Genomic DNA, 27,785 nt, shown 5'->3' on the forward strand with positions numbered 1-27,785 from the left:
CCGCCGGCCTTCCCAGAGCCGAACGAGGAATGCACCACAGGCGCCTGCCCCTGCCTCTGGAACCGAGGGCCGTGGCTCGGCTCGTCCCCACGCCGCCGAGGCGCCGGGGTTCGGCCACCGCAGCCGGGCGCGGCAGGGTGAGCGGCGGCCTCGCTCCGACAGCCGAAGCCGGGGTTCACTGAGCCGGCCGCGGCCGGGAGGAGGAGCCGCCTCGCCTCCCCTCCCCCCTGCACACGCCGGGGCTTCTCAGTGGCCGCCCGAGGAGGAAGTTCCGCTCCCTGACAGACCCGTGCGGTAGCAACAGCGGCGGCCGTTGGTGTGCCGGGGGACTCAGGTATTTCGGACGCGATCGCCCCTTCGCGCCGGTCGTCGACGGGGTGCAGCGGAGGAGCCCGCCCGGCGTCGGGAGCTGCCTGGTCAAGGCGGCGTGGGCAAGCGCGGCCGGCCGGGAGCGCCTTCCTGCCACTCCACGCCGCTCGGCTGCTGGGTCCCCGCGCCTCGGCGGACACCTTCCTCCCTCTCCGCAGACTTCCGAGAAGACCCATTATTTCTACCCACGGAGGTTAGGAGATTCTGGAAGAACAGGGGAACATCAAAGGATCCTTCTCTTCCAACACGTCGGATCTCGCCAGGCTCCTTTTCTTGGGGGGGCCGGGGGGTGCTGGGGTGAGGGACCCCATTCCAGCATCTCAGTGGGGTGTAGGAATGGAGGGACCCACCTTGGAGCTTATCTGCAGTGTGGCTTGCCTGGTCTTCGCTTAGGAATGAAGAGGAGACTTGAGCTAACCCGACCAGGTGCGGACAGCCAAATGGCCAGGAAGCTATCACAGGACGTAAACTAGAGATCGTTGGAGGCGGTCGCGCAGGTTTCTGAATGTAATTGAAAGAGGTGTCCCTTTTGGAAAGCACAAATATCCTTTCAGAGAAGAGAGATCGAATCTTTCTCACCGCCATCCTCCTCCACCCCCATTTCTTTGGCCAAAATTGTGCAAACAGTCGGATGCGTTGTGCACTTTGTCTAAGATGAGAACTTGATGCGGTGTTCCGTCCCAGAGCCTAAAGGATGACTGCCCCAGCCCTGCTGCCCCTGTCTGGACGTCGGATACCGCCTCTGAGCCTGGGGCCGCCCTCCTTCCCGCACCACAGGGCTACCTTACGACTCTCGGAGAAGTTCATCCTGCTCCTTATTCTTAGTGCCTTCATCACCCTGTGTTTTGGGGCATTCTTCTTCCTGCCAGACTCTTCGAAACACAAACGCTTTGATCTGGGGTTAGAAGATGTGTTAATTCCTCACGTAGATTCCGGCAAAGGGGCTAAGAACTCTGGAGTCTTCCTGATCCATGGACCGGATCAACACAGGCACAGGTTGGTTTATTGGAGAAGTTCTGGTGTCTGCGTGCTGGGGCACATTCAGATCTGTTGCCTTTTCCTGTATGTGTTTTTGCCGTGAAGATGTTCTGTTTCGAGTGCTCTTAGTGGGGTTTCTAGTTGAGAACTGGGTGGGCAGAGTCCCACCTCAGCTTGGGTTGCTGCCTCTTACGTTGGAGGGACATTGATGGTTGGCGTTGTCCGACGCGGACAGTGAGAATGGAGAGATGAGAACCTCAAGAGTGACCCACGCTGCATTTGGGTCTGGTTAGGACCGCGTGGCACTCTGCAGCTGTGCCACCACCGTGCAGTCAACACCCTGAGGCGCGCCAGCTCCCCTGGCTTGGCGCTGCTGAAGGGCTGTCTTGTTATTTAAGCTTCAGGTGAATCTTAGTTTTTTAGGATGACAGAGAGCAGGTTGTACCTGTGTGATTCTTAACAAGTCAGACGTCCTTGATGCATGCTGTCTTCATGGGATGTGCCTCAGTTTCCTGTTCATTACCAGTTTAACATATCATTAGACCCTAAGTCATTTCACTTTGGATGTATTTAAGAATATATTTAAAAACTTAATTATATACCAGGCTTTTTTTTTTTTAGTGTGAATATGGATCACATGTAACAACTGTTAGACTTTGATCCAAGTGAGCTCTTGGCAAGGATTAGCGATTAAAACAGAGCTTTTAGCTACAATTCCTGTACAACATGTATGCATTTTTGCTCTGAATATCTTGGGAAAGTAATCTACTTTTCTCAGAAGAAGCATCTTTCCCTATTTTCAGAACAGTTCTGGGATTTATGAAAAATTATGTGCTTGAGTTCAGTTTTCAACTGCTGTTAGTTTTAAGTTAGTATCAAGCGGGAGAGTTATGAAAAAGCTTTAAAGGCATGGGAATGGGAACCAGTTTTCTCTCGGCCTGGTTCATTACCTGATAGTTCTTTGACTCTTGGGCCGAACCTTAGGGATTAGTTACTTCTAATATTGTTGGTACTCTTGTCTTTGACTCAGTTAATTTGAATTTTATTTGCCATTTTCAGCTCACATTTTATTTTGGGTTTATTTCTTCAGTTGTTCCAGTTACCTTTGGTGGCTCCCAGGAAAATCTGCTGTCTGTGGAATGTTATTTGAACATTAGCACTTATAGTGCTGTGAAAATCCTTCTTTAAAACCCTTACTTCCCATTTGTGTAAATTGTGATGAAAATTTGAAAAGAAATGTGTTAAAACCGACTTCAGAGCCCTTGGGCAGCAGTTGTGCATTAACATTAGCGCAGTGAGATCCATAAACTAAGCAGTTTCCTCTGAGTTTTGTGTGGTCTAAAGTAAAAAAAAAAAAAAGGCCAAATTCTGTTTAAAAAACATTTACATGTAGAAAAATTCGTAGCAATGAAAACGTAAAATTTGAAGGAAACAGGTGGATGCATTTTATTTATGTTTTTAAAAATTTACTCAGTGCACTCAAACAAGAATTGTTACATTTATATAGCTTGTGAATGGATAGGAATGAGTGTTTTTGCCATCCCAAACCTTTGGGACCCTGAGTGTGAAGTGAGAGATTGGTTATTGAGCTGATGGCAAGGGGTGGTGAATCTGAATGGGTCACATGCTGAGTTTTGGATATTGAAAGTCTGGATAGGAAGTGCTAAGAGGTGAGAATTTATTATAATCTATTTGGTTCTTGAATTTTAGAAAGTGAGAACTCACCAGAGTTCAGATAGTGAAAGGTCCCTGTTTTACATCTTTGTGTCTTTCTATGTTCTGGCAATTTATATGTTAATTGTTGCTGGTTACTGTATAAGTATCTGAAGTCATAGTTTATAATGATAAAAAATCTTTTATTTTGAGCAAGGAAATATATTTTAACTTTAATATGTGGCAGCAAAAATACCAAATTAATTGATCCGCTAACACTTAAAATTAATTCAGAGGCAGCGTTTTAACAGCATTAGTACTAAAAGCATACCTGTTTGAGGTATAAGTCAAAAATTCTTTAAACTTAAAAAATACAAATTGACAGTTTTATTTTAATTTGGCATGTGTATGGAAGGGCACAGTTCAGGAAACTTTAGCTGATAAGTAATCAGAGTTCTTAGAGATCATTAATGAACTTGGTGTTTCTTATTTATTTATCTGTTTATTGTTAAAGCTTATTTTAATTTTTATTTGAAAGGCAAAGTTACAGAGAGAAGAGATAGAGATCTTCCATCTGCTGGTTCCTTCCCCAGAGCTAGGCCAGGAGCTTCTTCCAGTCCTCACGTGTGGGTGCAGAGGCTTGAGGACTTAAGGGCTGCTGCTTTGCTATGCCCCGAGCAGAGGGCTGGCTTTGAAATGGAGCAGTTTGGATTGGAACTAGCGTCCACATGGGATGACAGCACCCATGGAGGTGGAGGATTAGCTTGCTATTCTGCTGTACAGGCCCCTTGGTGATTCTTTCTTCCTCCCTGCCTGCCTGCCTTCCTTCCTTCCTCTTTCTTCCTTTGCTTCCTTCCTTCCTTCCTTCTTTTCTCTTTTCTTTTTTTTTCTCTTCTCTTTCTCTTCTCTTCTCTTCTCTTCTCTTCTCTTCTCTTCTCTTCTCTTCTCTTCTCTTCTCTTCTCTTCTCTTCTCTTCTCTTCTCTTCTCTTCTCTCATCTTTCATCATACGATTCCTTAGGCTCAGGGATGTCCCCTTCCATCCTTCTTCCACTCCCCACCTCCCACTGATTTCCCCTATATTGTAATGATAGTTGAGTACCTCAGCAACGATCACAAGTCTGTCATTTATTTAAGTGTATCCTGACATTGTAGCTATAGAAAATGGTATAAAGTCAATCATTCTAGTGTAAGGATATATTTAGAAGTTTCATTGGAAATCCTTCTTTTACAGAATTAGAGATACATTGTTTATATATCTCTATTTTATGGTATACTTGCCTCCATTATACAGATCCTCTAGATAAATATATGTATGTATATATATATGTGTGTGTGTGTCTTGTATTCTGCATGAAGGTTTTGCTGGCATAGATGTGAGGAGAAAGGTACCCTACTTCACTGTTAGTGGGACTGTAGGCTACTACAACCACTATGTAAATCAATGTGGAGAGTGCTAAGAGAATTGAAAACTGATTTGCTGTGTGACCCAGCTGTCCCACTTCTGAGAATATATCCTAAGGAGGTGAAATCTGTATGAGAAAGGTGTTTTTTTCTTTTTAATGGATTAGTTTAGTATAGTACTTTGGTGTTTCCCAGGTGTGGAATCAAGCTGTATGGATTCATGCCTCAGTATACTATTGATTTAGATGTGTAATCTTGAGCAAATTTTTAAACTCTATGCCAGAGTTACTTCCTTTGTGTGGTGGTGATATCCTCTTTGCAGGTTGTTATATTGAAAGTGACAATGATATGCAAAACATCAACGTAGTTCCTAGCATTTAATAGGTTATCAGTAGATATTATCTGTTGTTAGTAGTAATTACAACTGAATATTTCAATTTTGCATTTACTTTGTTTTAAATACACCCTATGTTTCTGAAAAGGTGCATATCCCAGAATCTTACTATCTAAAAGGGAACATTTCATAACTAAACTAGTTACCGATAGATGTGTATTTCGTGCCAACGGTTTAGGTCCTGCTTTTTGGAGTTCTCCATCTGGGGACAGTAATGAGTATTAAATAAATAATTCTGTTTTTGATGTAATGGGTGTTAGGGAGCTATCATAGCACATAATGGGGTGAGCTTACCTGTGCACTGTTAGCAGGGAGGAGCAGTGGAAGCAGGGAAGGTTTCCTTGAGGAAGTGATGACTCAGACTTGGAGCAAATAAGAAATGGGCAAGTGATGTGGAGATGGGAAACAGTGGTCAAAGGAAGGACACAACATGTTTGAGTGTTCTAATGTAAAACAGCTTGGTATCATTGAGGCTCTGAGAATTGCTTATTACGGGTAATGTAGAGAAAAGCTGTGTAGGTCTAGGGAATGAAACCACATGAGAGGTCAGATTTGGCCCACGTACCAATGTTACAAGTCTGGATTAGCTGCCAGCATTCATATATCAAGTGATTTCACATAAAAGTCTGGATTTCTGATTTCTCTGAAAAATTAGAGGATATAGCAAAATTACATCTCTTTTCAGATTCTTAATTAGTAGGTGGAAGCTGGTAGCAGCTATTTTTTTTTTTAAGAGGGGCATGAACTTTCCATTTTGTGACATCCAGTTAAAGTGCCATATAAATAAATAACCATGAATGAGTATTTAATTTGTTTGTAAATTTACAGTCCATATATAGGGTGCTGGAGAGTTTGTAGGTTAATATGTTGGCCTTCATTCCAAGTAGTATGGAAAGTTGTTGAAGGAGTTTAATAAAAGCAAGTGAATAACATCATTGTCTTGTATTTTTAAGATTGTGAATTATCATTTCTGTTGCAGTGATTCTTTACTGGATGCAGGAGAGCAGGAGGGTCACCAGTCATGGCAGTCTTTCACTAGACCACTGAGAGTGGAATAGGATATGAATTATTGGAGAAAAGGAGCCAATTCAAGATCAGAAGTTAAAGAGGGGGTTGGTGTTGTGGGGTGGCAGGTTAAGCCTCTGATTTTGAGAGTGGCATCAGCTTCTTGATAATGTACCTGGTAAGGAAATGAGTAACACTTCAAATGCTTGGGATCCTGCTTCCCGTCTAGGAGACCAGACTGGTGTGTGTCAGGGGGAGGTGGTCCTGGCTTCTGCCTGGTCCAGCTGTGGCAGTTGCATCTATTTGGGGGTTGAACAAGTAGACAAAAGCTACTCTGTTTTTCTGTCTCACTCTATAACCTCTTCTTCCCTTCTGCCTCCCTACTCCACTCATTCACTCCGTGTTGCTTTGCTTTTTGATTAGGTAAATAAATCTTCAGAAAAAGAGTTGTTAAACCATTAAGTTTCATAGAAGTAGTGATTGCTTTGTTATGTTGAGTCAGGGCCTAAAGTAGGAGGAGGAACGAGTCAATGGTCATGGATTATTAAGAAACATACAACTGTATTAATGTTTAATGTGTATAATTGAAATTACATAAATCTAATCTGTTTTTAAAAGGAAACCAGTATGTTTCTTTCTATTAAGTAGTTTATGAATAATCCAGTTTCCAAATAACACACATTTGAATGATTGCAGTATAAAAAGCATAGTTTCGTGTTTGTTACAATCATCTTTAGCATGTGTGATTCTTTTCAAAGTGATTTATTCACTTGAAAGGCAAAGTTATAGGGAGAGACACAGAGAGCTCTTCCATCCATTGATTCTCTCCTGAAATAGTCTCAACTGCCAGAGCTGGGCAGGTCTAGAGCCAGGAACCTCCTCCAGGCCTTCCATGTGAGTGCAGCGGCCCGAGTGCCTGGGCCATTCTCTGCTGCCTTTCCTGGCACACTGGCAGGGTGCTGGATTCAGAGTAAGCAGCTGGGTCCTGAAGTGACGCAATTATGGGCTGCCATCCATGTAGGTGGCTTTACCTGCTGCACTACAGTGTGGGCCCTTCATCTGTGGCTTTAAAGTTTGTAAAACAGGCATTGTTTATACACTGAATGTTGTTATAATACGAACTAATGTAGAGAATGTATGTTTGTTATTCATATATATAATAAATTTAGATAGTTATAAAATTTACATGCTACTTTCTTTAATTTTGTAAATTGAATTTCATTTTCTATAATGAACTTTGTATTTATTTTAAATGTTTATTTATTTGAGTAGCTGATAAGTTACATATCCCAGTCAGAATTTTGTTAGTTTGAGCTGAATGCTTGGGTTTCCTTAATAGAAAGAGTAGACTTTAGAGTCAGAAGGACCTAAAGTTCTACGTACCAGACACAATCGCTTTGAGCCTGTGCTGGTCAATATGGTAGCTCCTACATACAAAATTAGTGCACTTGAAATGTGGCTAATACAGACCTTTAGTGAGAGTTTCTCAAGTTCTTCATAATGATTCGTGTGTTTGGCTTGATTTGGTATACCTTCTTATTAAAATAATCTCACCATCATAATTTGATTTTATTGCTATATCTTCACATCTCTTTTATTCCTATTTTTCCTTAATCCTGTGTTTTTTTTATGTTAAAGTTTTGTTTATTTTTATTGGAAAGGCAGATCACATTTATGGAGAGAAGGATAGACAGAGATCTTTCAATGGCTGGTTCACTGCCCAGAGCTGAGCCAATCCAAAGCCAGGAGCCAGGAGTTTCTTGGGTCTCCCACATGGGTGTAGGGTCCTAAGGCTTTGGGCCATCCTCCGGTGCCTTCCCAGGCTATAAACAGGGAGCTGGTTGGGAAGAGGAGCAGCCAGGTTATGAATTGGCACCTGTATAGGATCCCAGTGCTTGCAAGGTGAGGATTTAGCCATTGAGCCATTGAGCCATTGCATCCGGCCCAATCCTGTGTTTTTTATTTAGGACTTTTTGCTTCTGTTTGGGGATGGTCACCTTGTGTTATCCTTTAGTAAGTCTACAAGATGGTCTGTTTTTCTTCTCATATATTTCCCCCAGGGTCTCTTCCTTTTATTTAAATATGAATTATGTCAAATATGTTTACTCTTGACATTGGTCATCAACAGATTGGTGTAGCTGCCTTTGTTTGTATTTTGTGTGTGTACCTATTGAGGAGTACCATCTCCAGTGCAATTGGAGCAGCAGTTGGTCTGAACAGCCCTCAATCATGTCCTCTGTTCTATGGATAGTAGCATTTCCAGTAGTGTCAGCTGTGTTGGAGCAGGTTTTTATGCTGTTTCCGGATTCAATTGGTTGTGTTACAGAGTGTTTTTATGTTGCCCTTCACTACCCAGGTGCAGTAATTCATTTTATGTATATGAAAGCATTTTGAAAACTTTGTGAAAATAGGATTAAAAATAAATTTTACTGTTGTGCAAACTAATTTGAAATACCAATACTTCTCTTGCGTAGATTCTTTGAGAGTTACTCTCTGAGAGACTGTATTGCTGGTTAGATAACAAGATAACAGGACAAGGCTGTGTGGAAAGGGAATTTGAATAATGCTGTGACTGCACAGAAGTTTCATTTTGTCGTTGGGATAAAGCTTTGTGTCACTGAGATGAGGTACAATTGGGCTAGGGCAGTAGGATGGGCATTTTTTGTTTGTTTTGTGAAATAAAGTTGGATCTGTACAGTCTGTAGTTATCAGTGAAGTATTCTTTGTCCTGTACAATCTGGGTATAGTTATCAGTGAAACATTGTTCTGGATCTTGACATTAGTTTCTTATTTTTTTCTGATTGTCAACTATTTTATCATTTTCTGTGCCTTTGGCAAGTATTGTAGTGATTTTGAAAGGAAGTACATTTGGACACTGCTCCCCAGATGACTTGCTAAACTTTGATCTGGAACAAACTAAGAGTGATTTTGCTTTTGTCAGTTTAGCATAATAGTATCTCTCAACATAGCGATATATTTCCCATTCTTTTCAGAATTGGTGTGGCATGGTTGAAAGGCAGAATGCCAGGGTGTATAAGTCTTGCTTTTCACGTTGGTTAGTGAATGTTGGAGGTTTCAGGAAATGACATAATATACAGTGCCCATAATGGGTGAATAATATCTATTGGATGTAGTTAAATGCCTCAGGGATATAAAATCTGTTCAAGTATTATTTTGTTTATTTGCTCTAAAAGTTTATAATAGCCCTTACACAATTTCCTATAGGTTTTAATATTATTTTTAGAAAGACTTAATTTTTATTTTTATTTGAAAGATTTACAGAGTGGAGGAGCGACACACAGAGAGTAAAATACCTTCCATCCTCTGGCTCACTCCCCAAATGGCTGCGATGGCCAGAGCTGGGGTGGTCTGAAGCCAGGAGCTAGGAGTTTCTTTTGAGTCTTTCTTTTGCATACAGGGTCCCAAGAATTTGGGACATCCTCTACTGCTCTTCCAGGCCATAAACAGGAAGCTGAATGGGAACTGGAGCTGCTAGGACATTAACTGGAACTCATATGGGGTGCTGGTGCTTGCCGACAGAGGAGTAGCCTAATGAGCCATTGCACCAGTCTCTCCTGTAGGTTTTATAAGATTTATGAGGCTATGAAATGTTTATTTTCTTTTACTTATTTATATATTTTGGGCTTTCTTATTAAAATATCAAACTTGCATCTCAGAATATTTCTTCCAAAATATTAATACAGAATTATATAGATTATATAGCCTCCATAACAAGGAGTTTAAAATTTTATCTTCTATCATGACTATTATTTTCATTTAATGGTATTGTCTAATAGGGGTTTTCGACAGTCAGAGTTCTGGATATATTTTACTTATGAACAGCTGAGATAAAGCAGATCCATATACAGACTATTACTTTCTTTGCTTCCTGCCATTAGGTAGTTTCTCCTGTTTTAGTCTTTCTCACGCACTGCTTCTTCATGGTCACATACAGTCGTTTGTTTGTCTGCCCTGGTAGAACATGGGATCCTTGTTCTACAAATGTCTGCTTTTTTTTTTTTTAAATCTTTGTGTCTCCAATGCTTGACTTAATAAAAATATACTCATGTCTGTTGAATAAATGTTGTCCATGGCAAAATGACAGATTCCACAAGGTAAGCTCTAAACATAATGCAAAGTGAGATCTTAAAGTGAGAAAGGTACAACTTTTAATAAAGGAATTTTATAAAAAATTTAATGAATGGCAGTAATTCATAGGGTTATACTTAAAATACACACACACTCCCCCAAAATATCTGTGACATTATTTGTACACCTCCGAATTGAATTCCTCCTCCTTCAGGAAAAAAGGAAGAAAGTAATGGAGAATAAGTGATGGGTATTTTTATATATTTAATGTTCCTTAATCTTCATATCAGATCTGTAAATTAGGCAGTACTAATCTCATTTTTATAGATATGGATACTATAAAATATATAACATGCCTAAAGCTTGAAATTGACCACACAAAAGCGAAGTATCTATTAGAAATAAACAGTGAATGATAAATGAATCTATTTTTAACCAGACAGATGTTCATTATTATTTGAAAATTTAAGAAAAATACCATAGCTTTTGTTTGAGCTAATCACAGATTGCTTGGCTAAGAAAAGAATTTTGCTGCTTTAGTTTTTGCTAATTGTGCTAGTTATGCCAGAAAAGTTTATTTTATTGCCATTATATTTTTTGTAGGAACCTTTTTCTGGTAGAACATGTATGTATTGAAGTCTGTGCTGAAGATTTATTTTCAGATTAGGTTTTAGGACTTATCATAAAGAAACATCTCCTTCTCAGGGCATTCTTTTCAATGTCAGTATTTTGTGTGATTCAGAAATAAAGTTTTGTACATTTATAATTTGTTACATTATAATTTGTTGAGATCATATATGCTAGTCTGAAGGCATATATTTACAGGATATCTCCAGGTAGTATTTTTGAGCCCAGTTAATAGTCATACTTCTATATTTGTTATCTAAGATGATGGGGTAGATTCTATGGAAAACAGGGTTCGTAAGTAATTGCGGCCTCAGATCTGTGAAGGTTCTTTCTACTCCAAGAGACAAATTTTCATTGATTTAAGACTATAATTTCCTAACCATAGTATTAGAAGGTATCACTGAGAAGTCTATTTTCAACATTTTAAAAAGAACTTTTGGGACATATCATACACTTGATTTCTGAAAGATGAGAAGACGAGATAGTCTACAAAATACAAAGCAACGCATGTATTTTTCTTTTTAACTTTTAGATATTTACAAAGCAGCTTCTATTATTTGTGTAGTCCCCTTGACCTCTCCCTAATGAAAGTAATATAACTAAAAATATTCCTGATTTCATCAACTTATTTGTTATTATTATTTTGTTTTTAGCTCGATGTCTTTATTAAAAGATCATTAGGTAGATATCTGACTTCCTAGCTGAGAGCTGAGGTACTGGCCAGAGAGGTGGGAGGCGGGGTGAATGTTGTTGAGGCCAGAGGGGCTAAGGTGTTCAGTTTCTGGGGGCTGCAGAGGGGCTCAATGGTGGGTTTTTAGACTTGGTGGCCTAGTTCTTCAAGCCAGAGTTCAAGATGGTAGCGGAACTAGGTAGTGTGGGCTGGCCTGGGATCTTCTGGCCACCTTGCTTTATCTGCCTAGACTATCCACTGGTCCTGATTCTGTTCATTATGTTCTGTGTCTTCATCATTGACCACACTTTCATCAGTTACTGTTGACATTCATCCAGTCTGAGTTCTGCATGTACTCGTCTGAATCCTCTTTATTGTCCTCACTGTTTTCTTCATCTTGTTCCTCACAGTCCTAGTACTCTGAGGCTGGCCTGCTAACAGGTACCCGGTTATCTGTAACTGTGATGCTTTGGAGTAGGCTGGTGCTCTGCTTGTGCCGCCTCAGCTCTGTTTTCCTTCAACACAGAATCATCTGATAGGAATCACAGTGTCACATGGGGGAAGCATGAGAGAGAGGACATGGACATACCTCCTGAGTTTGGGTCTTGGACTTACTGCTTACTAGCTGTTTAATTTTGGCTTACTTGGTAATCTGTTTGGGCCTTGTGCTGGGAGACAGGAGCACCATATTCTATAATTCAGCAAGTATTTTTGAGTACTTATGATATACTGAATATTATGCTAAGCATTGGGATTATTACAGAATATTAGTGAAGATTAATTTTTAAGAAGATTTATATTTATTTTAAAGGCAAAGTTACAGAGGGAACAAGAGACAGGGATACAAGTCTTCTATCTGCTGGTTCACCCATGAAATGCCTGCAGTGGCCAGAGCTAAGCCACTGTGATGCCGGTAACTTCTTCCAGGTTTCCCATGTGGGTTCAGGGGTCCAAGAAGGACTTGAGCAATCCTCTGTATTCCAAGGCTGTAAGCAGAGAGCTGGATTGGAAGTAGAGAAGCCAGGGCTTGAACCGGTTCCCATATGGGGTACAGGTGCTTCTGCTGCATTCAGACGTTTAGCCTACTGTGTGTACTATGGAAAAATTCAAATCTTAGACTCAAATGTTAATGTTACTTTTTTCCCCATTTTTTATTATATTTTTGACAATCTTTACATAGTTAATTGGGGTAAAACGTTTCAAGGGCTATAGGAAAGTGGGTAAGACTATTATTTCCATATTGTTTCCTTCATGTGTCTGAGGTAAAAGGGGATTTTAAGAGAGAAGCCCCACCAGTCTCCCGCCCACCCCAGGTCCCTGATGTGGGAACATGCTCTGAGATACTTGCTCAAGTGGTTTTGATAGTTCAACAGTTATGAATTGCTGCTAGTCTGGCCATTTAAAGCATGATGAGGTCTTTGAAGATTCCACTGATTGACATAGTCCATCATATAGCCTCCATCTGTCCAGTGTTTCACTGCCAGCATATGACTGAGGTGGTTGATTGTCTTGTTCTACCTCTGTCTTTTCATGGTTACGGTTCTGAGTCTGGCATTTTGATTGGGGGAATCCCCAAAGAGACTTTGTCTGAGGTGTGCCCAGACCAGATTCTTGTATGTACTAGCAAGTACAGGGCCCAGCACAGTCCATCGCCCTAATCAGCTGGTGGTTGTAATCGCAGGGTTGGTTCTGTTTCCAGCGCTGTCTTCCACTGGAACCAGTGGGTGATGCAGTCCAGCCTGGTTCTGCCCAGCACATACTCGGCCCTCACATAAACCAGTGGGAGCTGCAGCCTAGTCGGGGCGACCCACAATAACCCCCACCAGGCCCGCCCCCTACCCTGGTTTGCCAGTATGTGCAGCAGACTAGTCCAGTTTGTCCCACATCCCATTCAGCTCTCATGCATGTCAATGGACATTGAAGCCTAATTCCATCTAACTAGCTCCACTATCCAGCCCACACACACGCTGTTGGTGCCCTTCTGTCTATCCACTGCTGCCCCTGTTTTGGTTTTCCTTCCTCCAGTGGGAGTGGTAACCCAAGAGGGAGGAACCTACTATTTTCCTCCTAGGCCACTCCCACTCCCGGATTATGCACTCTCCAGGTGGTTCTGCTAATTCTGGCAGAATTAGCTCCCTGTGCCACCATCTGCCAGTTGATACTGCGACTAAGCCCAACCAACCCTCACCCACTCTGATTTATGCTTGCACCAGTAGGAACAGTCAGCCCCGCCTAGCTCACATGAGGCGTACAGGTGTTGTAGCCCTGCCTAGTCTGGTCTGCACCCATCCCAGCTCATGTTCTCCAGTGGGAGTAGCCATCTAGCAGGGGAGCACCCCCATATTCTCCCTGCCGTCTCTGCCCCCTCCTCCTGGTTCTCACATGTGCTGCTTGGGTGCTGCGGTCACATCTGTTACAGATAACCTCACCTTGGCACTCCATAATGTGCACTAGTTTTTTGTCGCGACCAAACCTGGTTCAACCCACACTATGTTCTGGTGCTCGGATTTGCCAGTGGATGATGTGAACTGATTCAGCCTCGTCTGCCCCTGAACCATGCCAAATATATGCCAGTGGGAAACTTTCCATGGCCTGTTCTGAGCTGTTTCCTTTCATGCTTCTTGTGCTTATCTGCAGGGTCTATGTCCTGCCAGAGGAGTTGCCCAGGCTCCTCCATCAGAACCTCTCCCAAATGTCAGATTTCACGCATACCAGGGGGTCCATGAGCCAGTCCTAGTCACTTCATCTACTGTCCTAGCAGGAACAGTGGCTTTTGTTGCATGTGTCAGCCCAGCCATGGCTCGTCCATACTCACATACAGCTCACACATGGCTCAGTAGTGGCTTAGACCTAGCCTAGTCCGTCCCACATACCCTGGTCCTCCAGAGCACCAGATGGTGTTGGAGTCTAGGCCGGCTTGGTATGTCCAGTCCCAGTCCACACTTGGCTAAGTGAGACTACAACTGTATCCTGATCAGAATGCAGCTCCCATTCCAGCCCCGTGCTCCTTGGTAGAAACCTTCACCTAGCTAGGGTGTCCCCTTAGCTCCCCCAACCAGGCCTGTTTCCAGCATGCATGCATGCCAATGGTTGCTCTGACTCAGTTTGGCACAGCCCCTCACCTGTCCCAGCCCTTGCCTTACACACTGTTTCTTAGCGTATGGCTCACACAGACCAGTAGGAGCATGAGCCTAGCTTGGCATGACCTGTGTTCTATCCTGATTTCTAATTTTGCTTGTGGGCTAAGGTTTGTTCAGTCTGCCCAGTCCACCCTGTTCCATTACCAATCCACACATTAGCCAACCATTGGAGCTACTTTGCCCAGCAGCTGTCAGACCCCCAGGTCTGGACCATGTGTTCACCAGTGGGAGGTGTGACCACCAGGGGAGTTTCCCAAGTTCCTCCACTTGACTCACTCCTGGCCCAGTTCTCATACATGCCATTGGGTTTTAGCCAGTGTCCAGCATTGTCTGGCCTTCCACTTGGCCTTGTATGAGCTGGTGAACATTGCAGCCTGGCCCTCCCCACACCCTATTCAGGATGCACATTTGGGTGCTGCTGCCTGGACCAGTCCAGACTGCTGTCGGTTCTTTAATCTGTGAGTAATGGCAGGCTCCTTGGTCACACCTAGTTCAGTCCATCACCCCTTCAACTCTTGAGTTAACCAGTGAGAGTAATATTTCCACGGGGTTTCACCCATACATCCCCCACAGAATCTATCCCCGGATATGGTTCTCTCGTGTGCTACTTAATGTCATGGCCCTGCCTAATATGACCCGTTTCCTGATCCATCAACATGTCAGGTAATAGGATATGATCTTGCTGGATAAGCTCCTAGCCTTACCTTTTGCATGGGCTGGTGTTCGATGATTACAAGTACTACAGAGTATTTAAAAGAGTTTGGTATGTCATCTTATTCATGAAGATCATCTGGTCCCTCTCCTCCAAACTATTAGGTCTCATTACCCTCGCTAACCTTCAAAGGAAAGGTTACTCTGTCGTTGGGATTCTTTAGGATTGATTGACATCCCAGAAGTACAGTGGGCTTGACATGGAGCTACTTAAGCAGCAATTCAAAGCCCAAAACCTCAGAGCTGGCTGCCAGGCACCCAGGGACAGGTCACTGTGTGGATGCGGTGGCTGGAATCGGGGCTCCGAGCATGGAGACAATCCCAGCCTGGCACCCAGGCTGCTGGAAGTTTAAATCCCCAGGTCCCTAGCTCGCCCCCTCCCCAATTCTATCCACTGTGCCATGATGGTGGCGGGTGGGTCTGGGCCCACCCAGCCCTCCAAACCTTCCCCTTTGGTGTACTCATAGGGAAGGGAGCAGTCTCTGGAGTTCAGGCAGGCCCAGGGACAGGTCACTGCATGGATGCAGTAGCTGGAATCGGGGCTCTTACCATGGAGATGACTAGCCTGGCACCCACCATGTTATATTTTTTTTTTTAAAGTATTTATTTGTTTTGTAGCGAGAAAGAGAGCTTGAATGACCACAAATGTGCTCCCCAAATGGCTACAACAGCCAGGTCTGGGCCAGGCCAAAGTCAGAAGTCTGAATCTTCCACATGTGTAGCAGAAGCCCAAGTGTTTGTGCTGATTTCTTAGATACCTTAGCAGGGAACCAAACAAGAGGTAGAGTGGCCGTCGCTTGAACTGGCACTGAGAGGTGGGTATAGTTAGCAAGTGGCGGTGGCTTAACTAGCTGTACCAACAATGCTGGCCCCATTACATCATTCTTAAAGAACATATAAGGGCCCGGCATGATAGTGGAGTGGTAAAGGTCCTCGCCTTGCACGCCTGGGATTCCATATGGGCGCTGGTTCTAATCCTGGCGGCCCTGCTTCCCATCCAGCTCCCTGCTTGCGGCCTGGGAAAGCAGTAGAGGGCTGCCCAAAGCCTTGGGACCCTGTACCCATGTGGGAGACTCGGAGGAAGTTCCTGGCTCCTGACTTCGGATTGGCTCAGCAGCAGTCGTTGCAGCCACTTAGGCAGTGAATCATCAGATGGAAGATCTTCCTCTCTGTCTCTTCTCCTCTCTGTGTATCTGATTTTCCAATAAAAATAAAATAAATCTTAAAAAGAAAGAACATTGGGCCCGGTGCGATGGTGCAGTGGTTAAGGTCCTCGCCTTGCATGCCCCGGGATCCCATATGGGCGCCGGTTCTAATCCCAGCAGCCCTACTTCCCATCCAGCTCCCTGCCTGTGGCCCGGGAAGGCAGTTGAGGACGGCCCAAAGCTTTGGGACCCTGCACCCACGTGGGAGACCCGGAAGAGGCTCCTGGCTTCGGATCGGCATAGCATCGGCCGTTGCGCTCACTTGGGGCGTGAATCATTGGACGGAAGATCTTCTTCTCTGTTTCTCCTCTCTGTATATCCGCCTTTCCAATTAAAAATAAATAAATAAATAAATCTTTAAAAAAAAACATTAATATTTTGGGGGTTATCTGGTGATCATAGAGGTAGCCTTGCTTTTGACTTGTTGTCTTGGTATATGCTAATGATTAGGTTATTAGTTTTTTTCTTTTTTTTTGATTCTGTTAAGTTCTGGCTTTACTTTTCCCCATTTCTGTTTTTTGCTAGTGTGCATTTATGGTACAAGCATTAGTTTATTTGGAAATAACAGGTAAATATTCTGAAAGCTTTTTGGTCAGGTATTAAACCTTGACATCTGAAAAAAATTCCCACCATTGCATTAAATTGATATCTGCCACAATGGTATATGTTTATATATTAAACAATTTACATATATCTATTGTTATATTTGTATGTTTATGAAGTTATAAATGTATATACATGACTTTTTTCAATTATATTTCTGTAAAGTAACACCTGATACAAAATTTGTACATGTATCATAAAGTGTTTATGTTTATTAATGAAGCCATTAAATTAACATTTACATTTCATTTACTGTTTAAAGATTGGAAATATCTAGGGCAGGCTAAAATTGAGCAGCTGGCTTCTATGGTAAACTGTTGGTATAAATATATATTAATGGCATTTTCATGAAGCAAAATTTAGTTATGCCAAGTAATTTTAAGTGCATTTTCTTTGATTCAGCAATTTTAGGAGCTTATCCTTGGGAAATTGTCACATCATTGTACAAAGAGAAATGCTTAAGATGTCCCCTGAAGCTATGACATGATGTATTGTGAATGATTCAAGTGTCTGTCACTCGGGGATTAGTTACATAAATGTTATATCCCAATGTATGCAGTCTTTTTGTTCTTAATTCCTGTAGATTTTTCTGACTACTCGCAATAAGTACCAAATTATTTTAATTTCATGGTTTCTAAAAGTGTTTTTTGATATGTCATAGGTGAATTTTTTGGTGTCTTTAATAAAATTTATTATTTTTAGTTTGAAACGCAACTTAATAGGAGAGGAGACAGAGAGAGTTAATCTTTCATCTGCTGGTTCACTCCAAATGGCTGCAGCAGCTAGAGCTGGGCCAGTCTGAGGCCAGGAGCCTGGAGCTTCTTCTGGGTCTCCCATACCTGTGTAGGGTTTCAAGGCTTTGGGCCATCTTCCACTGCTTTCCCAGGCTATAAGCAGGGGGCTGGAAGAGAAGTGGAGCAGCTGGAATACAAATTGGTACCCATATGGGATCCCAGTCCGTGCAAGGCAAGAATTTGCCTCTGAGCCATTGTGCTGGACCCAGAAAAGATTTTTGAAATCTGTTTATTTGCAAGGCAAAGCAACAGAGAAAGAGAAGAGAAGGAAGGAGGAGAGGAGAAGACGGGACGGGAGGGGTAGAGAAAGGAGGGACAGGATCTTCCATCCTCTGGTTCATTCCTCAAATGGCTGCATTTGCTGCTCTTGGCTCAAGTACTTGGACAATGGGTTCAGTTGTTTTATATGTGGATCTCTCGTTTCAGTAACAGTTGTTGAAGAAACTCTTTTCCCTGTTGAATGGTTGAAAATTTCTTGTTGAGTAATCATGTGTACCTGGTTTTACTTGTGAATCTTCACTTCTGTCTCATTTGTTCATAAGGCTGTCCTTGTGCCTATATAAATGGTTTTGATTATTGAAGGTATTAGTTGTGAACTTGTGACGTGTGAATGTTACAATTTTTTGTTTTTTCTACTAATTTGGCTTTTTGGAACCACTGGCAGTTGCTTATGAATTTGAGGGTAGGGTTTTCAGTATTTGCAAAGATAGCTGTTAGAATTTTGATAGAAATTACACTGAATCTGTAGACCACTGTGGATACTATTGTCATATTAATTGTGTTCTTCAGGGGTATTTCTCTGTTATTTAGGTCTAAGATTTTTGTTTTGTTTTTAGTAGTATCTCTATTTTCTCATGTACAATTGTTTCACCTCCTTCCTTAAATTTATTTCTAGGCATTTATTCTATTTTTTCCTCTGTAGTATATGGTAATGTGATATTTCTGGTATATAGAAACAACTGAGTTTTGAGTGTTGATCTTATGCTTTGCAGCTTCTCTGAATTTATATTTATTAGCTCTAGTAGTCATTCTGTGTGTATTTCAGGATTTTTTTATATGCATGGAATTATATTGACTCCAAACAGTTTGTTTCATGTTTGCATTCCTTTTCTTGTTCTTGCCTAACTACTCTGGCTAGAACTTAGCACAGTTGAATGACACTAGAAAAAAGTGAGCATCTGTCTTATTCTGATTTTAGGGGGAGAGCTTTCAGTGTTCCATCATGTAATATGTTATTAACTATGGATTTTTCATAAGTGTGCTTTTTCACATTCAGGAGATTCCCTGCTACTCTTAGTTTAATGAGCATACTGTTTTTGAAAGGGTGTTAAACCCTCTTTTGCATTGGTCGAGATGATTGTGTGTTTTGTTCCTTTCATTCCATTTATGTGATGGTAGTACATTGGTTGATTTTTTAAATTACATTGAACCATCCCTGTATTTCCAGGATAAAGTCCACTTGCTTATTATGAATAATATGTTATAATTTTAGGTTCAGTTTGCTAATATTTTGTTGAGGATTTTCTTATTATCTTTATTAAGGATGTTGCACTTTAATTTTTGTCTTATAACTTTTTTTGCTGTCTTTTGTATAAGAGTGGCTATACCAGCCTCCTAGAATTAGCTAGGGCGTGTCTCTTCCTCTTTTCAGAGGGCTTTGAGAAGGTTTGGTGTTCATTCTTGAACTGTGTGTTGGAATCCACTAAAGAAGTAGTGTGGTCCTGCTCCTTGTAGGATGTGATGGTTTGTCCTCTCCTCAGGTGATGATCTCACACATAGATCAGCAGGAAGGCCTCTCTTCTCAGCGTGACTCAGACATGTTGTGTTACAGTATGCTCAGCTCAGGAGACCTGGCCCTACCTGTGAATGAGTGTCTTGCTAAAAGCCCACAACCCCTCCCAGATTCCTCAGAGAACTTTCTGAGTAGCTAGTAGGAGATAGCAGTCATAGGCTGAACCCTGTCTTCTGCTGTGATCTTTGTCCTTCTCAGTGTAGCTTGGTGGTTTAAATAGGTAGGTGCAGCCTTTCTCTATTTCTCTGTGGTGTTGGTGTTTCAGTTATGCGTTGGTTGAAATTCTTACCAAGCATTGTGAGGGGGTGAGCAAAAACTTGTGCTTAGATCACGTTCCCAGCATATTTTTCTTATTTGCATTACAAACAGTTATAGAAGAGGAAACATGAGTACAGACAGTTGAAACCAGTTGTAAAGCAAGCAAAAAAGGCATTTATTGGAAAGATATTGGGTGCTTTTTCAGAATTGGCATAAAGCATGGAGAACTGCATGTAGAAAATAGTCAAGCATTGAATGATGCCAGCTCCTCGGAACTGTGGTTCAGGTGAAGTGACAGAGAAGGTCGGGGCTGTGAGTGCTGCCCATTAGTGAGCACTGCTTATGGCATTGCTTTTCCTGTCAGAGTGCTTTCTTAAATTGAGTAATAGTTGTGAGATTTATGAAGAACCATGAGATAAAATGGAAGATGCTGGGTAGTGATGACATCTGAGTAGAGTTTTGAAGAATGAGCATGAACTTAGTCAGAGCAGGACAGGACTAAAGGAGATTCCAGGAGGAAGTTGCCATGGGCATAGTCTGAATGCTGTGAAATTACAGAATACTTTTAGAGCATGGTCTAAAACTAGATCAGGGGCTGGCATTGTGGTATAGTGGGTTAAGCTGCTTCCTGTAATTCTGGCGTTCCATATTGGAGTGTCAGTATGAGTCCTAGCTTTTCCACCTCTGCTCCAGCTTCTTACCAGTGAGCAGCAGATGATGACCTGAGTATGTGGGTCCCTCCCACCTATGTGGGAGCTTTCAGTGAAGTTCTGGGCTCCTGGCTTGGACTTGTCTCAGTCCCTGGCAACTGTAGTCAATTGAGAAGGGAACCACTGAATAGAAGTTTTCTTGCTCTCCCTATCCCTGTGTCCTTATACCTTTAAAAGAAAAAACATTTTAGGAATAAAAATGAGAGGCACGTGGGATAATCTTCTAGGTGACAGGGAGTGACAGATATTAATGAAGGCTGGATCCTTGGTTTATTAAATAGAGATTACCTCTCATATTAGAAATCTAGATTCCATTATTTAGGAACAGAAGTTAAGTAGTTAGTTTTTATATTTAATAGATTACAGGTACATAGCTATCAGAGCTGTAAAAGCATTAAGGAAGCAGCATTGCCAGTCTTTAATAAATTTCTAGCCTAAAGAGGTAGAGAGAAGAACTGTTATTGATCATTTCAGTAAACATTAATTGCTAGTTGCTAGTGGCTTAAAGATAGGGAGAAATATGCCAATACCCCAGAGTGCACCTGCCTCATTAGTGCAAGATAGACATTGCTCATAAGTCAAGGCATTTGACATTTAACTGTAAAGCATAGATGCTATTTATATTTTACAGCTGAGAAGACTGGTTTATTTACTTTTTCCCAGCTAACATAATTTTCAAGTTTCTCTGGCCATAAAGATTATGTAAGCAGAGTGGTCAGATGTTTATAGGTTTGTAGAATATAATGTAGGCTTTCATATATAAGGTTTTTTTGCATAAAGTTTATTATACATAGTTTTAATCATTACTTTATTAGACTTTTGAAATTCAGAAAACATTTCAGGAATCTTCATTAGGGTTTTTTTTTTTTACCACCCTCGGGTCTCAGATTGGAACCATTCTTCTTCAGAGTAATTTTGAGAAGATGATTTCCACCGTTAGTTGCATACAATGTTATATCATGTGTATGTTTTAGTTGTTCCTGTGCCATTAGTGCAGCAGAAAATGATGCTGCTTTCTTCCTTCAGTAGCATTTGCACCTTTGTTGAAAATAAGTTCCTCATTTCTGTCTAGTTTTTGTGCTATTTTGTTCTTTTTATTATCTTAATGCTAATGCTGATAGTACACTGTTTTGGTTACTGTAGCATAATAGAAAATCTTGAAATTGAGTGGAATAAGTCTTCCAGTTTAGTTTCTATTCTTTAAAGTTGATTGGCTGCTCTAGGTCCTTGATGCTTCTATACAAATTAAAGTTGGTTTTTTAGTTTTTCTAAAACCTGCTGAGAATTCAGTTGGGATTGCATTAAATTTATAAATCAATTTGATGACAATTGACATTTTTATAATATTGTGTGTGTGTTCATGTCAGGGAGGGAGAGAAGAAACAGGTGCAGAGAGAATTTCCATCTGCTGGCTTATTGCCTGAACATTCAGAAACCTGGAACTCAGTCCAGGTCTAACACATGGGTGGCAAAGATCAAACCACCTGAGTCCTAATTTGCTTCTTCTGTAAGTATGTGTTAGCAGGGGCATAACTAGGATTTGAACCCAAGAATGCCAGGGTCAGATGTGGGCATCTGAAGTGGTGTATTAATCACTGTACTAAATGCCGGCTGCAATATTCACTCTTGATTGATGATCATAATAATCATGATATGTCTTTTTCACTTATTTGGATTTCTTATCATTTCTTTCAGCAGTTTTTCATCTTTCACCTGTTACTCAAATTCACTACTAAAATAATTATGTTTGTATGCTTCTGCAAGTGACATTTACAAAATTTTGTTTTTTATTCTTAATTAGTATTTCAAAATATATCATGTTTATTAATATTGAAGCTTTATTCAGCATTCTTGTAAACTATATTTTACTTTTCTTTTTTTGGAAGTTTTCATAGGAATTTTACATAATCATGCTGTCTGGGATTGCTTCTTTTATCTGTGCTTTTTTTGTTCTTGTTGTTTTGCATTGGCTAGCATCTCTACTGTGTTGTTGAATAGAAGTGGTGAAAGTGGATGCCCTTGTCTTGTTCTTGATCTTATTAGGAAAACATTGTCCTATATCCTTAAGTAGTTCATTTTCTGTTGGTTGGTGCAGGTGCTGGAGCCAGGAACTCAGTCTTGGTCTCTCATGTCAGTATTCAGGACACAGCTACTTCAGCTGTCACTGTTGCCTCCCAGAGTCCACATTAGTTAGGAAGCTAGACTTGAGAGCTAGGCTGGGAGTCAGACCCAGAGCCTCAGTGTGGGACACAGATTTATTAGCATTTTAACTGCTAGGCCAAATGCCCACCTACATTGTTGTGGTTTTGATTTTCTACATTTGATCTTTTTATTATTTCATTTCTTCTTCTTCCCTTTGGTTTAATTTTTGCTTTTTATGTGCTTTTAAGTTTGGACTGGAGATTCTTGATACAAGGTGCTAATTGACTAATAGTAGAACTTTTTCTCTAATCTTGCTTCTTTTTCTTTTCCTATTGACATTCAATGCTGTGATTTTTCATTTGAGAAATTGCTTTAGCTTCATCCACAAAATTTGGTGTTTCCATTTCAGCTCAGGATGCTTTCTAATTTCACTTTCTAGCAAGCAAGTATATTTAGATTGTTTTCTTACCATACAATTCACCCTTAATTCGTGGATGTTTCAATGATTTTTAGTTTATTACCAGTTATAAGTAATCATCCCCAGTTCTTTAATTTTACTTTTGAATTCTTTTTTGTCCCATGGTTGTTGAAAAGAACTTCATTTAATTTCCGGGTATTTGGAAATTATCTGGCTTTTTTCGTGCTTCTGCTTCATACTTTATTTTCATTGTAGCAAAGCATACTTTGTGTAGTCTGAATGATTTAATGTATTAGAATTTATTTTATTGTCCAGGTGATGCTTTTTTTTATTGTTTCTGTTGTTGTTTTATGTTATTTTTGACTGGTCTATATTGGAACCTCTTAACATTTACATTTACATTTAAAAATGATGGGGTTTTTTGCTCTTGTTGAATAATCTGGTCTATGCATGCCAAGTAGTTCAAGTTGGCTCATAATGTTGTTTAAATATTTTATGTCCTGATTTTCCCTGAAATTTTATTAATGATTGAGTTTAAATGTGTTGCAATCACCTGCTGAATTTTGAATCTGTCTTTTTTTTAAAACAAAAATGGGTATCCATTAGGGGGCAGAAGGAAGTCAGAGACACCTAAATTAGGACTGTGAGGTAAATATGGCTGTTGATATCCCTTTGAAAATCCCACCACATAGCCCTTGTCTGATATGTATAGGAGCACTGTTGTGGTCAGAAGGACTGTGATGAGGGGCCTGTGTTGTGGCACAGTGGGCTTAACGCGGTGCCTGTGATGCTCACATCCCATCTCAGAGTGCCAGTTTGATTTTTGGCTGTTCCTTTTAGATCTTCCTGTTAATGTACCTGGGAAAGAAGCAGAGGACAGCTTAAGGAAATGGGCCCCTGCCACTCTCATGGGGGAAGCAGGTGGAGTATTGGGCTGCTTGCTTTAGCCTGTACCACCACTGGCCATTTTGGTGTTTAGAAGTAAATCAGTAGAGGAAAGGTCTCTCTGTCTCTTCCTTTTTCTTTGTCACTTTCCAATAAATAAATGGCAAATCTCAAAAAAAAAAAAAAAAAGAGAAAGAAAGAAAGAAAAAAAGAAAAAGGACTCTGGTGAAGCTTTCTCAGATGTTTTTCTTCTGAAACTTTGGCTAACTTTCTCAAATCGCTCTGCTAAGAAGCATATGTTATTGTTTTGTTGTGTAGAAAGCCAACAAGCTACCTTGAGCATCCCATAAAATGATTGCTATTGTTTTTTGCTTTTGACTGGTCTGCTCCTGCTTTTTTATTGTTATTTTATTTTTGATCGACATAATTATATATTTATGTTATAAGCGTGATGCTTTGATATCTGTATAGTGTGTAACAATATTTGTAGTGAGAACATTAAAATCCTCTCTTAGACTCATTTTGAAATATGCAGTGCCCCATTGTTACTATGCAAACTGTGCAACGGAACACTGGACTTTTTTTCTGTCTGGTAGTAAATAACCTCTTCCCTATACCCTTCCCACCTTTTCTCCTCTTTGCCCTCTAGTAATTACTGTTGTACTCCCAACCTTCAGGAGATCTGCTCTTAGATCCCATAGAGATCCTATGGCACTTGTGCTTTCTGTGCTTAGCTTTGTTTCACCTAACATCATATCCTTTAGGTTTATCCATGTTGTTACAAATCCAGGATTTCAACCTTTTTGATGATTGACTTATCCTTATCTTTATTAATTGTTCGTGGACACTTGACTTGATTCTACATTCTCAATGTGAATAGCATTTCAGTAAATGTGAGAGTAGGATTCTGACATCCTACCTGGGCACTGATTCAAGTCTTGGCTGCTTTTTTTCCAATCCAGCTTCTTGCTTATACACCTGGGAAGGCACCAGAGCATGTGCAGGAGCTTGGGAGCCTCCACCCCCTTGGGAGACCTGGGTGAAGCACCTGGCTTTGACTTGGTACCACTCTGGCCGTTGTGGCCATTTGGAGAGTGAACTGGCAGATGAAGGGTCTCAATCACTCTTGCTATCATTGTTGCTACCTCTGTTTTCAAATAAGTAAATAAATACATAAATAAGTAAGTAGAAAAAAATGTGCCATCACATAATCACTGTGGAAAAACGAAATTGTTTAAGAAAACTTATCCTGGTAGAATCTACTAAACATTAAGGGACAAATAATATCAGGTACTACAGTTGATCTTAGCCAAGAGGTCAAAAAGTGATGATATGTTATTTCAGAAGATAAATATCACTTTCCAACTGTAATAGAAACCAAAATAACCCTTATGAAAAGCCAGTGAGTTCAACAAAAATAATTATGTTACTAGTACTAATTAAAACAGGTGGGAAAAAAAGACTTAGTTAAATATATAACATGAAATCTAGAAAAAAGTCAAAATATGATCCTTTAGGTTTTTCTTCTCTTTGTCTTTTGTGTATCTTTTCTACTGCTGAAATTCATTCTTTCATTTTGTTTCATGATAATACTTATTGTTCTTTGGCTTTTAACATGGGACTGACTCCCTTGAGCATGTTTTGTTAACTGTCAATTTTACAGTTCTGATTTTGTCTGGTGAATGGATTCTTCCTCCACAGTGCACTGCTTTTTGGGAAAGGGATAGAAGAGGCATTCTCTGTGTTTTGATGTCTTAGCTGACACAGTCTGGGAGGCTCAAGCTGCCAGTGAGCCTGGACTTAATTTAATCTTCTTCCTTCTCCAAGCATGAAGTGTAGCTTCAGGCTGTGCTGTTGTGGGTTTGGAAATTGGGAATGGTCATATGGGTAATTTGTTCCTTTCTGCCTTTTTGAGTGTGTGTGTGTGTGTGTGTGTGTTTCTTATTACACTAAAACCAGGCACCAGGATTTCTCACTTGGCACCAGCATGTCTCTTATTTGTCTTCCCCAGGTTTTGTAATGGTAACTTGGTATATTATAGAATAGCTGTTCCAATTGGTGTTTCTGTTTTGGGGACAGTTGGAGGAGGATGTTACTGGCTGCTATTTTACTCTTCTTGCTTTTGTCTTAATTGACCAGTTTCTCCTCTTGGTAGCCATTGCTTTGATTGTACTTTGTGTTCTGGATTGCCGAACTGGTAAAGCATTGTTTTTTTCTTGTTGCAGTTTCTAGAAGAAATGCTTCAAAAACTTAATCTCATTTGTTTAAAGTTTTCTCTGAAAATCCTACTTTTATGTGGGCAGTAATTTTGGCATCCATTAATCAGAAAGTTTTCAGTAATTTCCTGTCAATTCTGTCAATCAGAATTTTGTAAAAAGTTGTCTATGGTGTTGGCTGTTGATTCTGTTGTTAATTGTTACTCCTCTTCAGTTAGGGCTCAAATAAGGTTAATTTTTCCTCACAGATTGGTAGAGATGGTTTGTTACAGTGTGCTTTATCTTCAAAATTATCTTATTTTTCTTAAAAGGAATTCTATCCATTGGTTAAGTACTAACTTATGCATCATTGTCCCTATAAACTTTTGGCAAGATATCAGTGATTTCACCATTCTTCCACAATATTAGTGATTATTCTTGTTTCGTTTTAGAATGATTCGAGCTGTTCTGATAAAGGCTCTTTTCTAGCTGGTATCTCATCTTGCTTAGTGTGTCATGATGATGTTCAGGCACGGCACAATGTTAGTGTGACAGATGCTGTCAGGCATGTACAAACTTCTGTTGCAAACAGCTTTTGCAACCCATGCATAGTTTTTTTATAATGTGCATTTCTATGAACTTTTTGAATATTCTTTGTACTTAACAGACCGTAAAATTTACTCATGTTTAATTAAGTGGGAGCTGAAACTGTGTAATAGCCTGGCAATTTCCAAATCCATGTTGTCAACCTTTAATACCTGAATTTGTGTGCTTGGTTGACTTTTTATACTTAGCATGTATAGAATTATACTACTTCATCATTTTTATTCTGAATCACTGTTTTCTTTTTTGTTTTGTGTCCAGTTAATAGTATTCCTTTCTAAACAGTATAGCAAGAAGACTGCCATCTTTAACTTTTTCCTTTTCTTGTTTGATCACTTACCTAAACTTATTAATCCTGTCTTTTTAAAGTCTCTGATATTTGATTGGTCTTCTCTATAACTAACTTAGATGCATTTTATTAGGCCACTGTTATTGTTTGCATTGGTGGATGCTGTGACTTCTTAACTCCTTTTCCCACTTTCAGCCTTGAATCTTCTGACTCTTAACGGTGCTTCCTCTCCAGTCCCCAAATCCGCAAGTCAGTCATGGGAAGGTGTGTTGGCCAGATGTAGGAACAGTTACACATGCCATTTTAAAGTTGAAGTCTTTTAGAGGCTTGCCTTTGTCCTCAGTGTGCTGTATGAGCTCTACTCCTGATTGAGTTTCTGCCTTTTCTACTTCTTTATTATAATCCATTCTATCTTAACACATCCTCCTCTGTTTCGCACACTATTCTCTGGTGACCATATCAACTTATGTGTTAGCTAATCTATATGCCTCTTCTTCCATGGAATGTACACTGATTTCTATTCCCAGAATGCACTAATTTTTTTATGCCTGGCATGCTTCTATTCTTTTAATATCTATTTGAAGATAATGTGTTTCTTCTGATTTTTTTCCTGTGTAAATCTAATTTCAAGTAATGCATGTATGCTCAGCAAATAGCTGTTCCTTTTTATGTCTGTCTTTTTTGTAATAGTCCCAGTATTTTCTTCCTTTGTTATGAATCATTCATTTTGTACTCTATGTTTTGCCTGTCATTAGATTGTGAACTCCTGTTGGAAAATATTATCTATTACTTTTTTTTGTATTTCCTTTTGCCTACTTCAGTGCCCCTCACATTGGTGAATGTTAATCATCAG

At 40.5% G+C, this 27,785-nt stretch overlaps 1 protein-coding gene across 1 annotated transcript in view; it reads left to right on the forward strand.

Annotated features, from left to right (window-relative positions):
• The first annotated feature begins 998 nt into the window (after window positions 1–998).
• MAN1A2 (mannosidase alpha class 1A member 2) overlaps window positions 999–27,785 on the forward strand; it is a 143,975-nt gene continuing 117,188 nt past the window's right edge. The window contains exon 1 of the mRNA XM_040999013.1: window positions 999–1,365. Within this exon, the coding sequence (XP_040854947.1) occupies window positions 1,064–1,365 (302 nt within the window). The 5' untranslated portion in view covers window positions 999–1,063. The remainder of the gene's footprint in view (window positions 1,366–27,785) is intronic.

Source organism: Ochotona curzoniae, unplaced genomic scaffold (assembly GCF_017591425.1).
Source record: "Ochotona curzoniae isolate NIBS_2020 unplaced genomic scaffold, NIBS_Ocur_1.0 scaffold_1037, whole genome shotgun sequence".
Lineage (NCBI taxonomy): Eukaryota > Metazoa > Chordata > Mammalia > Lagomorpha > Ochotonidae > Ochotona > Ochotona curzoniae.